Source organism: Peromyscus maniculatus, chromosome 14 (assembly GCF_049852395.1).
Source record: "Peromyscus maniculatus bairdii isolate BWxNUB_F1_BW_parent chromosome 14, HU_Pman_BW_mat_3.1, whole genome shotgun sequence".
Classification (NCBI taxonomy): domain Eukaryota; kingdom Metazoa; phylum Chordata; class Mammalia; order Rodentia; family Cricetidae; genus Peromyscus; species Peromyscus maniculatus.
This window is the reverse complement of record NC_134865.1, coordinates 48,131,620-48,146,884: the sequence shown is the minus strand read 5'-3', so window position 1 is coordinate 48,146,884 and position 15,265 is coordinate 48,131,620. Positions and strand designations below refer to the sequence as shown.

The window sequence follows — 15,265 nt, the reverse complement described above, 5'->3', positions numbered from 1 at the left end:
TGGTCTTAGTCTCAGCGGTGGGATTGACAGAGTCTCACTGGGAAACAAATCACTGTGAAGGCGAGGCTGCCTGCCCAGCAGTGGACCGTCAGCAGAGAACAAACTCAAGGGCATCTTGACAGCTTCCTTGTGTCAGGGCTTCTTTTTTTTTTTTTAAAGAAAAATCATATTTTTATCCTTTTATTTACATTATTTTCCTCTCGTTTTACACTATAGGTTATATATATATATATTCTGGCTCCAGTTTAGGGTTTTATGGGATTCCTGAGTGTGCAAACGAGTGAGTCTCTGCATCTATATCTGTTTCTTGGGCCTTTGCTTGGCCTCTTTCCCCTCTGTTTGTTTTGTCCTGTTCTGATGTGCTAGCTTTTGTTTTATTTTATTATATTATATTTTATTATTATCCCTTAGAAGCTATTCTAACTAACGAGACAGAAAGGGGGTGGATCTGGATAGGAAGGGAGGTAGGAGGAGCTGAGAAGAGTAGGGTGAGTGCTTTGAATAAAAAATGGTCCCTGTAAAGCTCATAAATTTGAATGCTTGGCTACAGGGGAGTGGCACTATTAGGTAGGGTGGCCTTGTTGGAGTAGGTGTTGCCTTTTTAGAGTGGGTGTGGCCTTTTGAGTGGGTGTGGCCTTGGAGTGGGTGTGGTCTTGATGGAGTGGGTGTGGCCTTTGTTGGAGTGGGTGTGGCCTTGTTGGAGTAGGTGTGGCCTTGTTGGAGTAGGTGTGGCCATGTTGGAGTGGGTGTTGCCTTTTTAGAGTAGGTGTGGCCTTGTTGAGTGGGTGTGGCCTTGGAGTGGGTGTGGCCTTGTTGGAGTGGGTGTGGCCTTGTTGGAGGAAGACCATTCCTGGGGTGGGCTTTGAGGTTTCAGGGCTCAAGCCAGGCCCACAGGTACTTCTCTTTCTGCTGCTTTCAGGTCCAGATGTAGAACTCTCAGCTACCATGTCTGCCTGCACGCCGCCATGCTCCCTGCCATGAGGATGCATGAGGATGATGGACTAAACCTCTGAACTGTGAGCCAGCCCCAATGAAATGTTTTCCTTTATACGAGTTGCTATGGTCATGGTGTCTCTTCACAGCAATAGAACATGGACTAAGGCAGAAATCCAACACCTCTGGGCTCCTTAATATTTACATGTACACATCCATACACATAATTAATGTTTTTTTAAATTAAAAAAAAATTTAAAAAGAGCACAAGAAATCATACTTCCCTTTATTACCTCTATTAAAAAAAAAATCCATCCCAGGCTGGCAAGATGGCTCAGCAGGTAGAGAACTTGCTACATAAAGCTGGTGGCCTGGGTCCAATCCTCAGGACACACATAACAGTAGGAGAGAACCAACCCCACAAAGTTGTCCTCTGACCTCCTCGTGCACACCATGGTATACACACACACACACACACACACACACACACACACACACACACAAACACACACACACACAAACACAACAACAATAAATTAAATAAATTAAAAAAACAAAACCACATCTTCTTTGGTTCCTTTTCTGATTGACTAGGATCAATTAGAAAGTTTCCAAGAAATGAAGACTGTGTTTTCTAACTATAAAAATGGAGCACACCATGATACAACTTCGCATATTGTTATTTCATTCATTCATTTGCCTCCTTCATTCATTCCACATTTATCTTGGGGCTGGTGAAATGTCTCAGCAAGTCAAATGCTTACCACACAGGCCTGGAAGCCTGGGTTCAATACCCAGAACCCACCTAAAGGTGGAAGGAGAGAAATCAAGTCCATAAGGTTGTCCTCTGACCTCTACGGGTATGCTATGGCATGCTTGTGCCATAGTCACACACACTTAATAATAATAATAATAATAATAATAATAATAATAATAATAAAAAGTAATTTTTTAATTTTTAAAAAGACATGGTCTTGACTTTCAAAAAGGTGGTGTTGGTGTGACTGTTAACCTGTACTGACATCTTGATGGAATTTAGAATCACCGTGGAAGATGGGATCTCTGGGCGTGCCTGTGAGAGATCATCTAGAGCAGGTAGATGAATGTGAGATGTGCATGGGCTGGGGCTCTGGGCTGAATCAAAAGGAGGAGGCAAGCTAAGCACGAAGGTCCATTGCTTTCTAACTGTGGATGCACTGTGGCCCGCCTCCTCAGGCTTCTGCCCACACACCTTCCCTGCCGTGATCAACTGTGTCCCTGGAACTGTGAGACACTACAAACCCTTCGCCCCCTAAGTTGCTCCTGTTGGGTATTTTGTTGCAGCAACCAAACAAGCAATTAACACATGTAGGTAAAGACACTAGACCTAACTAGAATTGTGCCTAAAGAAAGGTATTTAATGCCAGGCATGGTGGTGTGAGCTTTTCATCCCAGCACATAGGAACCAGAGGCAGGTGAGTATGAGTTTGAGGACAGCCAGGTTAATACAGTGAAAAACGTCCTCCTCATCTCAAAAAGATATGGGAGGGGGGGGGGTAAATATTGTTTTATCTGCCCACAGCAATAAACCACTTAAACACAGCCACTGGAGGAAAGTTGCCATCTCTGAAACCAGAAGCAGCTAAGCCCACCAACATCCACTTCTGGAAGATTGACTGCTGGAAGTCCACGAGGCTGGATGGAGGGACACAGCAAACTACTTACGCGGCACACTGCTTCTGGGCCCACTGAAGAAGAGCCTTCTTTGCAGACAACTGCCATCTCGCTTGAGCTTGTGCTTTGGAGCATTTCTTAGCCGGAGGGCTTGAGGTAGGAGATGAGTCAGCCACAGTCGCGACCTCCGGGGAAGGTTGATTGTAATCGCAAGACAGGTTCCGAGCAAGCTCCTCAATCTGAGGAGAGCACAATTGTTAGCACAGGCTACTCAGTCCAAAGCACCTAAAAAGCATTCTGTAGCAACGGCAATGTATTCTGGCTGAAACGAACTCTAAAAATGATTGTCAGCCTTTGACATTTGAGACTACAATTCGGCTTTCCTTCGGTCTAGATAGGGGTTATCCTGCACCTGACCCAAGAATGGATCCCATAAATGGCCAGCATCCATTCATCCCCTAAAGATCCCACTGAGCACTACCAGCGCTGATGGATTCAACTGAAAAGAACTAAGTGGACCTCCTAGTCAAGCGCCTTTAGAGACTGGATGGACTGGAAGACATCGCCTTTTATTACATAGCATTAAGAACAAAAGCACATGCAGAAAAAAAAAATAGACAAACACAGGGCAGGCAAGTCCCCAAAGGGAAAATCAAATCACCATTAAGAACACGAAAAACACGGGCCAGTAAAATGGATTAGCAGGTAAAGGTACTTGCTGTACAAGCCTGCAAACCTGGGTGTAATTCCCAGAACCCAAAAAGAGGTGAAAGAAGCAACTCCATAAGGTGTCCACTGACATCCACATGCAAGTCATGGTATGTGCATACACACACACACACACACACACACACACACACACACGAGTATAATAATGCTAATAATAAATAAATCCCTTTTCTTTTTCTTAGATTTATGTATGTGCATGAATGCTTTGCTTGTATGTATGTATGTATGTATGCATGTGCACCCCATTGTATGTATATGCACCCCTTGTGTGTGGTGCCCACGATGCCCAGAAGAGGGTGTCAGATCCCATGGCACTGGAGTCACCAATGGTCATGTGGGTGACAGGAACCAAATGCTCTGTAAGAGCATCAACTGCTACTAACCACTGAGCTATATACCTCCAGTCCCCATGAGTAAAACCCTTTTTTAAAGGAACATGAAAAGTGCTGGAGAAATGGCTCAGCAGTTAAGAGTAAGTGCCTTTCAGAGGACCTTAGATGGGTCCCAGTTTCCCCACCCATGGAGGGCAGCTCACAGTGACCTGGAACTCCAGCGCTAGGGAACCCAATGCCTCTGCCCATTCAAGTACCTGCACTCATATTCTCTGTTTCTAGTTTTCTCTTTCTCTCTCTCTCTCTCTCTCTCTCTCTCTCTCTCTCTCTCTCTCTCTCCTCTCTCTCATTGTCTGTCTGTCTCTGTCTCTCTCTCTCATACACACACACACACACACACACACACACACACACACACACACACACAAAGTCTACTCTAAAAGAAGCGGGTGGGGCCTGGAGAGATGTCTCAGTGGTTATGCTTACTATTTTTCCAGAGGGCCTGAGTTCAGTTCCCAGCACCCACATCCATCAGGTGCCTTACAACTGCCAGTAACTCCAATTCCAGGAGATCTATATTCTTTTCTGGCACACATGTGATAACACACTCACAGAGATGGCACTAGGCTGGAACCCAGAGCCTTCTGCACACCGTGCAGGCATTTCTGCTACTGGGCTGCATCCCAGTCCATCCCCGATGGTCGTGGACTTCCCAACTTTCAGAACTATGAAGCAACACATACCCGTTTATCCTGAATTACTCACCCTGTGCATTCATTCTATCATAGCCTCACAAAATGGAATAAGACACTACTATAGTGTTAAAGAGGAAACACCATAGGACCGACAATTCCACTTCTAGATATATTTCAGTGGAAATGTAAGCCCGGAATACTAAATGTTACATATGCAAATATTCCTAGCAATTTGACTAACAGTAACTAAAAACCGCCAAGAAAGAAATGTGTATCAGAAGTGGACCGGTGAATAAGTGTGATGCCATATACAGGAAAGGCAGTGAAAGACACCTCCTCACAATCGATGAAGCTAAGTGAAGTAAGTTGGGCACAAGGGATTGTGTGGGGGGGGGGGGGGGGGCGGGGGGGGGCTAAAGAGAATAAACTCGGAATTCCACCTCTGTGGAATTAGCAACACTAAACTGCCTCCCAACAGGGCTCAGAGGGTGGGCACCTTTAGGGAAAGAGAAGGGCCAGAATACCAGCATGGTTCTGTTTGTATCTCGGGTGGTGATAACATAAGTATGTTTAATTTATGGAAACTCGCGGTACTTGACATGTGAATTTGCATATCTTTCTCTGTGTGTCTTAGATTTGAACAAGTTGACTTTAAACAGTGTCACAAACCAATTTTTACAGCTTTCAAATGGCAAAGCCTGCGTCAGAATTCCACTTCTAAGAATTTGGCCCATGAATTATTACAGGTGTACACAAAGGTTTTATCTCAAGAATATAACAGAAGCTAGTTATAATCAGAAATAACTCTGAGCATTCTGGTTGGCCATTAATGAGATAGAGCACTTTATAACCAATGCCATACACCTCTGTTAAAATATATATAAACTCAGAGAGACGCTCATCAGAACCATTTGGAACAGAATGGGTAATGAGATCCCATGTTGTTAAGATACTGCTCTGCTTCAGTATCCAAGGGGACCAGCTTCCACCCGGGGCTGACAGCTGTAGATGATGATAGTATGTGGCATATTCTTCCCATATAACCTATGCAAATCCCCCTGCCTCAGAAAGTGATCTCTGAGTTCCCTATAACATGTACAACACAAATGTAAATGCTATAAAAATGATCATTATGCTACATAACAGAATAATGCCAAGAAAAAAGTTTACATTCATTTAGTTTAGATAGAAACATTTTTCAGAACTACCCTCAATCCTTGGTTGGTGTAATCTACTTAATGACTATGTATTAATTCCTGCTGTATACATAAAGATTGGATATTACATTATTCTCAGTTACCTGTGAATGATGGACTGTGAATAATTTTATTTTCTATTACCTATATTGAAAATTTTAATTATAATGAAAATACATAGAAAGATATGGGGGTGGAGATGATACACCTACAACCTATCCAAACTTTTTAAATTTTATTTTAAGCATATAAGTGTTTTGACTGCAAATATATCTGTGTGTCTGGTGCCCACAGAGAACAGAAGAGGGCACTGGATTTTCTGGAAATGGAGTTATAGATAGTTATAAATTGATATTTGGAGGCTGGGAATCAAACTCAGGTCCTCTGCATAGAGCAGCAAGGGCCCTTAACCACTGAACCATCTCTCCAGCCCCAAATCATCCAGCTTTAACATCTTCCCATATTTGGTCCTGTTTTCTGTCTCCAGCTCCACTTTCCTGCTCTCCCAGAGGAAAAGCTACACTCGTAAATTTAGTTCTCATCATCCACATGCACATTATTCTGTTCTAGCTACAAATGCCCACATCCGGAAAAAAAAAAAAGGCAAATTTTATAACAATTAGTTATGCAACATTCTAAGTCTTTCTAAGATAAGCATGTGTTACCCAATACATACATAATTATATAGTGATTTTTAGAGCAACAATAATAAACCATGCAGAGTCAGTTAGACCGGCACTGTGATGGTTAATTCTGGATGGGACAGCGAACATTGGACATTTGCCGTCCAAATGGAGAGCAAGAGCACAATGACCAAAGGCCTTCCATATGCCTTCTTTAGTTGAACTGAAATTCGGACTTTGATTAAAATCCAAACAGGGATTCACTAAACAAATAAGAACTACTTTGAGAGTCAAAGCATCCCGACAAGCTTGGAGGTGCAGCTTATTCCAACGAGATCTCAGCCAGCGAGGAGGGTTTTCAGCCTGAACTAGTCCCGTGGTGTAGCAGAAAACAAGTCAATGTTCTGCAGACACCCTCTCGCCCTTCCTCCTGAAATGTCTTCACACATGGGGTCTCTTCATAATTCAAAGGAAAAATAAACAGCTTCCTTTCCTAGCCAGTGGGCCTGTCACTGTTGCTGATGTCCTCCAGAGAGGCTGCGGAGCACTCAGTCCCACAGAAATTCGGGGACCCCAGGGGCTACTTCACTTTTCTTCTGTTTTTGTTTTGTCTGTGACAGGGCCTTACTCTGTAATCCAGTCGGACCTGAAACTCACTCGAGCTCAGGCTAACGCTGGACGCCCAGCGGTCTTCCTGCTGTGGCCTTCCAAAGCTAGGATTACAGGAGTGAGCCACCGTACCTGGCCACCTGTCTCCCGTGGAGCGGCCAGATGTATCGTCTTTGTGTCAGGGAGCCACTGTTTACAGTGCCAGGAGAATGGAGTGGGGACAGATGACAGAGAAAACACAAGAGGAAGACTGAGGCTTCCCTCAACAACCCACAGTGAGGCAGAGGAGGCCACCTACTCAGGACTCCTACCACACCCAAACCTCAAGAGGGAACAGAGGCAGATAAAGGACAAAGCCACGAAGGCAGTACACCTATCTATTCAAAGTTCTCAACACTGGCAGGTGTCTCACGAAGTACTGCTGTTCAAAGCTGCACTGAAATCCTACCCCAAAACCAGTCTGTAGTCATCAAAAAGGGTCACTCCTCAGATGAGTGACAGATGCCACTGGACACCAACATTTGAGGGATCTTTCATACAAGACAAGCTTGGTGGTATACACCTTGAATCCCAGCACTTGGAAGGCAGAAACAGGTGATTCCTGTAAGTCTGGGCAGCCTGATCTACATAGAGCTCCAGGCTAGCCAGGACTACATAGTGAAACCCCATCTTTAAAGCAAATAAAAAACCATATGTGTGCATGTGTCTATGTGCAAAAATATATATGGGCATATATGCAAATGTATACATATACATAATGTATATGATATATACACATATATTCAATATATTCATTACACACAAGTACTGGAAAAGTAGCCTTTGCCGTAAGCTTTTGACTTGTTGCAGACTTCAAGTCCTATTTACAGAAGCAGCTCTGGCCTGGATGACGTCATGCCACACTTGCTGGGTCTCACCTCACCATGTGGATTCGAGTAGTGACATTCCTACCACCACGATGCTTACATGAAAGTGCAGTATGATGGTCCAAATCAGGCCAAGAATAATGGACGGGTTTCCTTCTACGATATCAGCAACATGGATGTTTATCAGCTTGATCTGCAGACAGAGAAGCACAGGTTAAATAAAGGGGGCGAGCCTCCCGCTGAACCGGTCCCTCCCGTGAATTTGCCGGTTTGATTCATACGTACTGATCGCTTTTTCAGGAATGTCAGGGCATGTTCTATGTTGATTCTGCACTGGAATGTATTGGATCCTTTATCCCGAGGCTAAAAATTCAAGCACACACATTCCTCAGAAACAGGAAGTACATTTTAAAAAAAACACAAAAAAAAAAAACACCAGCCAAGTGTCTTGGTGCCCTTTGGAAATCTTACCAACTGCTGTCCTGCGAGCACTTCTAACAGGTCCAGGAGGACATGCCCCTTCTTAATGTCTGCAAATAAGTCAGATATAACCGAGGGAGGCGTGTGCTGCCAAAGGAAAAGAGGAAAATAATCTGAAAATGGTCCGCAACACCGCTAAGCATCTCCTAAGTGAGCACTGTGTCCTCCAAAACAGCTAAGATTCAGCAGAAATTGTCTTACGAGAATGTCACGGCCCTCACAAGCCACACTCCAGAGCATGGTGAGACAGTCAGCCCGACTTATCTCGTGGCGTAATCCCAGTTACACAACGCTCTTTCTGAGTGGAGCTTTTACAGCCCTCAACTTTGTGCAGAGAGAATACAAAGACACTCAGAATCAGGCCACAGCGACCCCTTGGGAGAGCTGCACTGCTGAGGATGTGTCTCCCTTTGGACAGAGTGTCGTGCATTGTGTGGGATGGACGGAGAGGGAGGGCAGTGGGGGAGAGTCATTCATTCATCAGGCATCCAGGTTATCTGAGGTTCTCAGCATCACTGAGACACAGGATGGAGTGGCATTTGGATCGAGGCCCCTAGGTCCAGACTAGACTTGTGTCCCAGAATACTCCCTTGCCAAATGTGTGGCCAGGGTCAAGGCACAGGCCTTCTCTGTGGGAATCATACTATCTCTCACATAGTGATACCATGAAATCGTTTAGAACTCATCTAGAAGGCTGGCAAAGAGGCATAAGCCTGAAATCCCAGCACTAGAAGGCAGAGGCAGGGGGATGGCCAAAAGTTCAAAGCCTATTGGGTCTACATAGTAACTTTCAGGTCAGCCAGAGTTATATAGCAAGAACTAGTCTCAAAAAAAAAAAGGAAGGAAGGAAGGAAGGAAGGAAGGAAGGAAGGAAGGAAGGAAGGAAGGAAGGAAGGAAGGAAGGAAGGAAGGAAGGAAGGAATTGAGGCTGGAGGGATGGCTGACCCTTTCAGAGCACATGCTGCTCTTACAAAAAAAGCAAGTTCAGTTCCCAGCACCAATATTTAGCTGCTCAAAAATGCAGCCCTGGATTTAGCCAGTAGTAGAGTGCTTGCCTAGCAAGCACAAGGGACTGGGTTCGGTCCTCAGCTCCGGGGCAAAAAACAAAAACAAAACACAAACAAACAAACAAACAAACAAACAAACAAACAAACCCTGCAGCCCCAGGAGATCTGGTGACCTCTTCTGGTCTCCACAGGCATCTGTATGCATACATATGTGTACACATAAATAAATAGGGCCGGGCGGTGGTGGCACACACCTTTAATCCCAGCACTCGGGAGGCAGAGGCAGGTGGATCTCTGTGAGTTCGAGGCCAGCCTGGGCTACAGAGTGAGTTCCAGGAAAGGCTCCAAAGCTACACAAAGAAACCCTGTCTCAAAAAACCAAATGTGTGTGTGTGTGTGTGTGTGTGTGTGTGTGTGTGTGTGTGTGTGTGTGTGTATGTGTATGTGTATGTATATGCAGGTAGATAGGTAGTTAGATGAATGAATGAATGAATGAATGAATGAATGAATGAATGAATGAATGAATGAATGAATATATAAATGAAAATGGCCATAGGGGGTTCAAGAATACACTTCAATGGTAGGACATTTGCCTAGTATACAGCCTTAGCCTTGAATTCATTGCGTAGCAGAAGAACAGAAAGGAAATGTGAGTTAGGTGGTAGTCCCTCTATAGACACAGCTTCTGAGGACCTAAGGCAGTGAATCACTCAGATCTAGGAGTTCAAGACCAGCCTGAAAAACCTCATCTCAAAAACTAAACTGTACTTTAATCCCAGCACTTGGGAGGCAGAGGCAGGTGGACCTCTGTGAATTCGAGGCCAGGCTGGTCTACAAAGCAAGTTCCAGGACAGCCAGCACTACACAATGAAACCCTGTCTCAAAAAACCAAAAACAAAAACAAAAAGACTGAAATTACACTGAAAATAAATGGTGGTCCACAGTGTGCTGTTTAACAAGCTATGATTTCAAAACAACAGATGTCATAAGCATTCATCATCGCCACACGTGACAAGTTTAGGGTGGTGTCTAACACACATCATTCAATACAGACAAACGTCACATTGTTATTATGTCATTCGATGGAAGTGTTGCCACTCTAAATATTTTTGCAGCGCTGTCCAGGTCCTTTCCAGGTGGCATTTTCTTGTTCCAGGAATGAATAACCAATAAACCAGGACACCAAGGTGAGCGCCAGCACATTCTCTTATAAAAAGACATTCCATGACCTTCTACATGTCAATCACTGTGTCTTGCTCTGGTGTTCATCTGTTTGTTGTACAGGGGGGTCTCATGGAGCCTGAGTGGGCCTGGAACTCACTACACAGCCATGGCTCATCTTGAACCCCTGATCCTCCTGCCTCCAACTCCCAGGTGCTGGAATTCCAGGCACCGGCCGCCCTGGGGTAACAGCCCGACGTCACCCTCATCCACCTCACCTTTGCCAACTGCGAGTTTATCCAGCAGGTGAAGGTTTTCTTCTGTGTGTCTTCCTGCTCAGCTAGGAGAGAAGAAACAGCCATGGTCACAACACAAGAAGCCAAAGACTCCTTCTGAACCCACAGATGAAAGCCACAGATCTGCTAACAAGAAACGATGGTTCTTAACACTTTCTTACTAACAAAAGAATTGAGGTCTTTCATAGCTTTGTACACTGTGCAAAGGAGGAGGAAGAGTAGTGTCCCTGGCCTCCAGCTCTGAATCACCCTGGGACATCTGAAGATAGTTTTAAAGGTTCAGTGAGATCCTTACCGTTTGGCCTCGACACCATATCAAGCAAATTTATCATGCAAAATGCTCTGCTGATGGGTGATGTCATTCTGTAGGCTGTGAAAATGTGTTGCTCTGATTGGTTGATAAATAAAGCTGTTTGGCCAATGGCAGAATAAGGTTAGGAGGGATATTCTAACTAGAGATAGACAGGAAGAAAAAGGAGAGCAGAGGAGTCACCAGCCAGACACAGAGGAAGCAAGATGTAAAGGCAGAACTGAGAAAAGGTACCAAGCCATGTGGCTAAATATAGATAAAAATTATGGGTTAATTTAAATGTAAGAGCTAGGCAGTAATAAGCCTGAGCTAATGGCCAAGCAGTTATAATTAACATAAGCCTCTGTATGTTTATTTGGGACCAAGCGGCTGCAGGATGCGGGTGGGACAGATTCCACAGGACCAGAGAAAAACTCTGGCTACACTCCGCTCTAAACCATGAAAAAAACCAGGGTTTGAATCCTGTTCCCATGACTAAGTGGCTAAGTGAACTTGAACGGTGACTTCATGTAACAAGCAGTCATTGAAGGAAGTTGATTTGAGAGGCAAATGATTCACCTAGTGTGCTTGACACAGACCGACACATAGCAAAAACACATAAGCCATGTTCTCATTAACCAGGCGTGAGTTAGGACTGGGGATAGACTGAACACTAGACTCTACCTCCCTCCCCTTCTGTGCAGGCATGGCCCTGCTAAGCTTCCTTCAGCATCCCACTCCCTCAGTGTCAAGCAGACACTGTCCATTCTATGGGCTGAGCACACAAGCCCTGAGCTTCAGTTCCCCCACCCTCCTTATCTGATAGGTGAGTATAAACAGAAGCCAGGACATCATCCACTTCTGCCTCTGCCTGATGCTCACAGCCTTGCTTCCACCAGTGACCATGAGCTGACCACATCTCACATCACTCTGCCCTTTAATCCTTCTGCTATCAGTCAACATGCAGACACGCACGTGCCTAAACACACACATGCTCTGCTGCCTCCATCATGCATGGTCATGGTCACGTGACAGCACTTTTATTACCTCTCTCAACTCAGTCTGATGCATCTCTTCTCTGAACATCCCTCCCCAGCCTTGTGTTCTCTCCTTCCAGTGCCCAGCTCTAAGGACCCCACTAGTAATTCTAAGTCACCAGTTCTGCCAGCTTCTCATTGGCCCTCACACCCTCCATGTCATCCTGAGGCCTTCCTGTCATCCTTACCAACCCCAGATGCCAAATGAGATGACCAACTATCATCAACACTTACACGTGCCTCAGTTGTCTTGTATTTGCTTGGCACCTTGGGATTTTCCTTCATGCACCTCATCCTGTATGTATACTTCTGGCTGAGGTCAGGGCAAACCCCACTGTGGTGGTTTGAATGAGGATGGCCCCCATAGGCGCATATGTTTAGATGTCTGGTCCCAGTTGGTAGTAGAACTGTCTGGGAAGGATTAGGAGGCGTGGCCTTGTTAGAGGAGGTATGTTACTGGGATGGGCTTTGAGGTTTCAAGAGCCAATTAGCTCTCTACCTTGTGCTTGTGGATCAGATGTGAGCTCTCAGCCACTGCTCCAGCACCATGCCTGCCTGCCTGCTGCCATGCTCCACATCATGATGGTCTGATGGTCATGGAATCACCCTATCAAATTCTAAGTCCCCAATAAACTCTTTCTTCTATAGGTTTCTTTGGTCATAGTGTTTTGTCACATCAATAGAAAAGTAACTAAGACACCCACCGACGATGATCAGCCTTACCAGCACCCACTGGTACCCTCAATGCCACTCAACAGTCACAATGGATAACTCTCTCCTACCAATGGACAGAAGCATGGCAATCTCACATTTCCTTCCTCAAACATACGATGCCTCTTCCCCAGCTCTTATTCTCCACCAAGACCTTTCTTTGTTGTTCATGCCGGTTAGTGTTAACTCCCAACTTAACACAACCTAGAATTAACTGCCAACTTAACACAACCTAGAATCACTTGGGGGGAAAAGTCTTAATGAGGAATTGCCTAGGTCAGGTTAGCATGCCCAAGGGGTATTGTACTGATAGTTCACTGAGCAGGAAGACCCAGCCCACTCTGGGCAGCAACATTCCTTATGAAGGGGATCTGAACCACGTAAGACAGGAGAAAGCAAGGATGCATTTACTCTCTTTGCTCTTGACTATGGGTGGGATGTGACTAGCTGCATTAATTCCTTGCTTGGTTTCTCTGAAGTAATCAGTAGTAATCAAAATAAACCCTTTCTTCTCTAAGCTGCTTTTTTGCCAGGATATTTTATCACAGCAACAGAAATGAAATTAGAACATTGCTTTTTTGTGTGGGTTTTTTATTTTATGTGTGTGTTATGTGTGTGTATATTTGAGACGGCATCTCAAGAAGCCCAGACCAGCTTCAAATTCACTGTGTATCTGGGAATAACCTTGGATTTCTGATCTCCTGACTCCACTTTCCACATTCTAGGACTATAGACATGACCCCCATACATGACATATATATAGTGCTGGGGATTTAACATAGAACTTCATGCATGCTTGGCCAACATTCTGTCAATTAAGCTGCAGCCCCAGCCCATGAGACCTTTCTTCCCAAAAGACCCAGTCTCATCTAACAACCTCCAAAGTATTGGTATGCATCAACTAGCCTTGCTCAGATCAAAGGCGTCCCGCCTCTCATTCATTGGTTCTTTTCTCTTTTATCTCCTTGAGAACCTTTTCCTCCCTTCTAGTCCCTATCCCCTATTCCCCCATCAGAATAAATGCATGCTGTCAATTCTCCCTCTGAAACTAAGAAACTAACCTTCCATAGCACCCACTCTCCATCAGCACTGCTCATTTGTCTGCTCTTCTTCGTGGAAAATCCCTCCAGAAGAATCCACGCTGTCTCCAGGTCCTCTCCTCACTCAATTTCAAGCGGCCCCACCCCAAGCAGTTCCTCACCATTCCACTGACACTGCTCTTATCCAGGTCACCATGAGTCGAGGATATCAACGCTCCCCTCTCACTGAAACCAATGGCCGGTATTCCGCCTTCATCTTCCTGGACCACCAAGCAACATCCAATACAGAGAATGACTATCTCCTACCCTCGGGACCTACACTTGTGTTTTCCTCCTACATCACCAGCTGGGAATCATCTGCTTAGCACTCAGTTCCTACCTAATGCCTTGGGAAATCCATGTTCAAAACCTACTCCGGGGCTGGGGAAATAGCTGAGTCAGTAAAGTGTTTGCCTTGCAATCATACAGACCCTGACTTTGACAGGCATGGTGCTACATTTAAGCTCAGAGCTGAGGAGGCAGAGACTGACTCCCTGAGGTTAGCTGGCAGCCAGTAAGAGACTCTGTCTGAAAGGAGAGAAAAACAAAAGGATGCTCTCATACACACGCGCGCGCCTGCAGCAAACATTCTGGTTATGTCTACTTTTTATTATCTCAATTATACTACCCTGGCCAAGTCACCTCCACCTGGGCTACTGAGTCTTACAAGTGTGACACCAAATTTAGGACCTTAAAATGTTTTAAATTAATAAGCATCAGGTCGAGAAATAGCAGAAAAGTGGCCTGGGTAAATACATTTAGACAGTGTAAGTGTCTGTCAAGTGTTGTGACTGGTTATGGACATACCGAGTCTCACTGGCTCCCCCCCCCCCCCCCCGCCCAAAATCCATTTCCCATTTCTTTGCATTACCAGTTTAAGTCAGTTATAACTCAATGACTTACACGTCATCGGGCGGTCAATGATAGTTAGCTAAACTAAACTGGGCTCTGACACGCCAACTGAATTCTTTGGTCTTTTGAGAGTTAGTGCTTTTTATTTTAATTTTATTTTGCAGAAGAGTGACAGGGTCTCCTGGAATCTCTAAGATGTGTTTCCAGCATTTTCCCTCTGCTATCAGATGATAAATAACTTTAAACAAGTGCCTCGAAAACGCGCTTGAGAGCTAATTTTATTTCTCAACAGGGGAAACAAACAAACAAACACTAGAAAACAAGTTTTATGATTCCAGGATCAAATTACATGTACACAATGTGCATTCGCCAAGCAGGAAGAGACGTGTCCTCCATAACAATAAAATAGAAGTTCAAAATAAAATGTAAAAGATTAAAACAAACAACCCAAGAAAACCTCTTCCTTATCCTCAAGGGACCAACAGAGAGTCTCCTCTTTAGGTGATACTGTGTGACAAGGGAACCACGCAGGAGCATCAGCACATCCGGTCGATGCTGCAGGACTCCAGGGAAGTTGCCGGGGTGGAGAAAGAAGGGCATGCTCACGAAATAACCCTGGCAGTGGACCACGGCCAGAGTTCAAAGTTCAGCAAGAGCATCCTCGGTCCCCATTGTTTTAGTGCTCTGGGTACATCTGTAAATCTCAGTCATTTGATC

The 15,265-nt window shown here is 44.9% G+C and overlaps 1 protein-coding gene across 11 annotated transcripts in view; it reads right to left on the bottom strand.

Moving 5' to 3' along the window:
* Positions 1-15,265, bottom strand: part of Syne2 (spectrin repeat containing nuclear envelope protein 2) — a 320,688-nt gene that overhangs the window by 238,272 nt on the left and 67,151 nt on the right. For all 11 annotated transcript variants that reach the window (XM_076550884.1, XM_015992010.3, XM_076550887.1 and 8 more), the window contains exons 3-7: positions 10,563-10,624; positions 8,108-8,203; positions 7,922-7,999; positions 7,737-7,829; positions 2,638-2,825 (exon numbers count right to left, since the gene is read on the bottom strand). In XM_076550884.1, the coding sequence (XP_076406999.1) occupies positions 2,638-2,825; positions 7,737-7,829; positions 7,922-7,999; positions 8,108-8,203; positions 10,563-10,624 (517 nt within the window). The remainder of the gene's footprint in view (positions 1-2,637; positions 2,826-7,736; positions 7,830-7,921; positions 8,000-8,107; positions 8,204-10,562; positions 10,625-15,265) is intronic.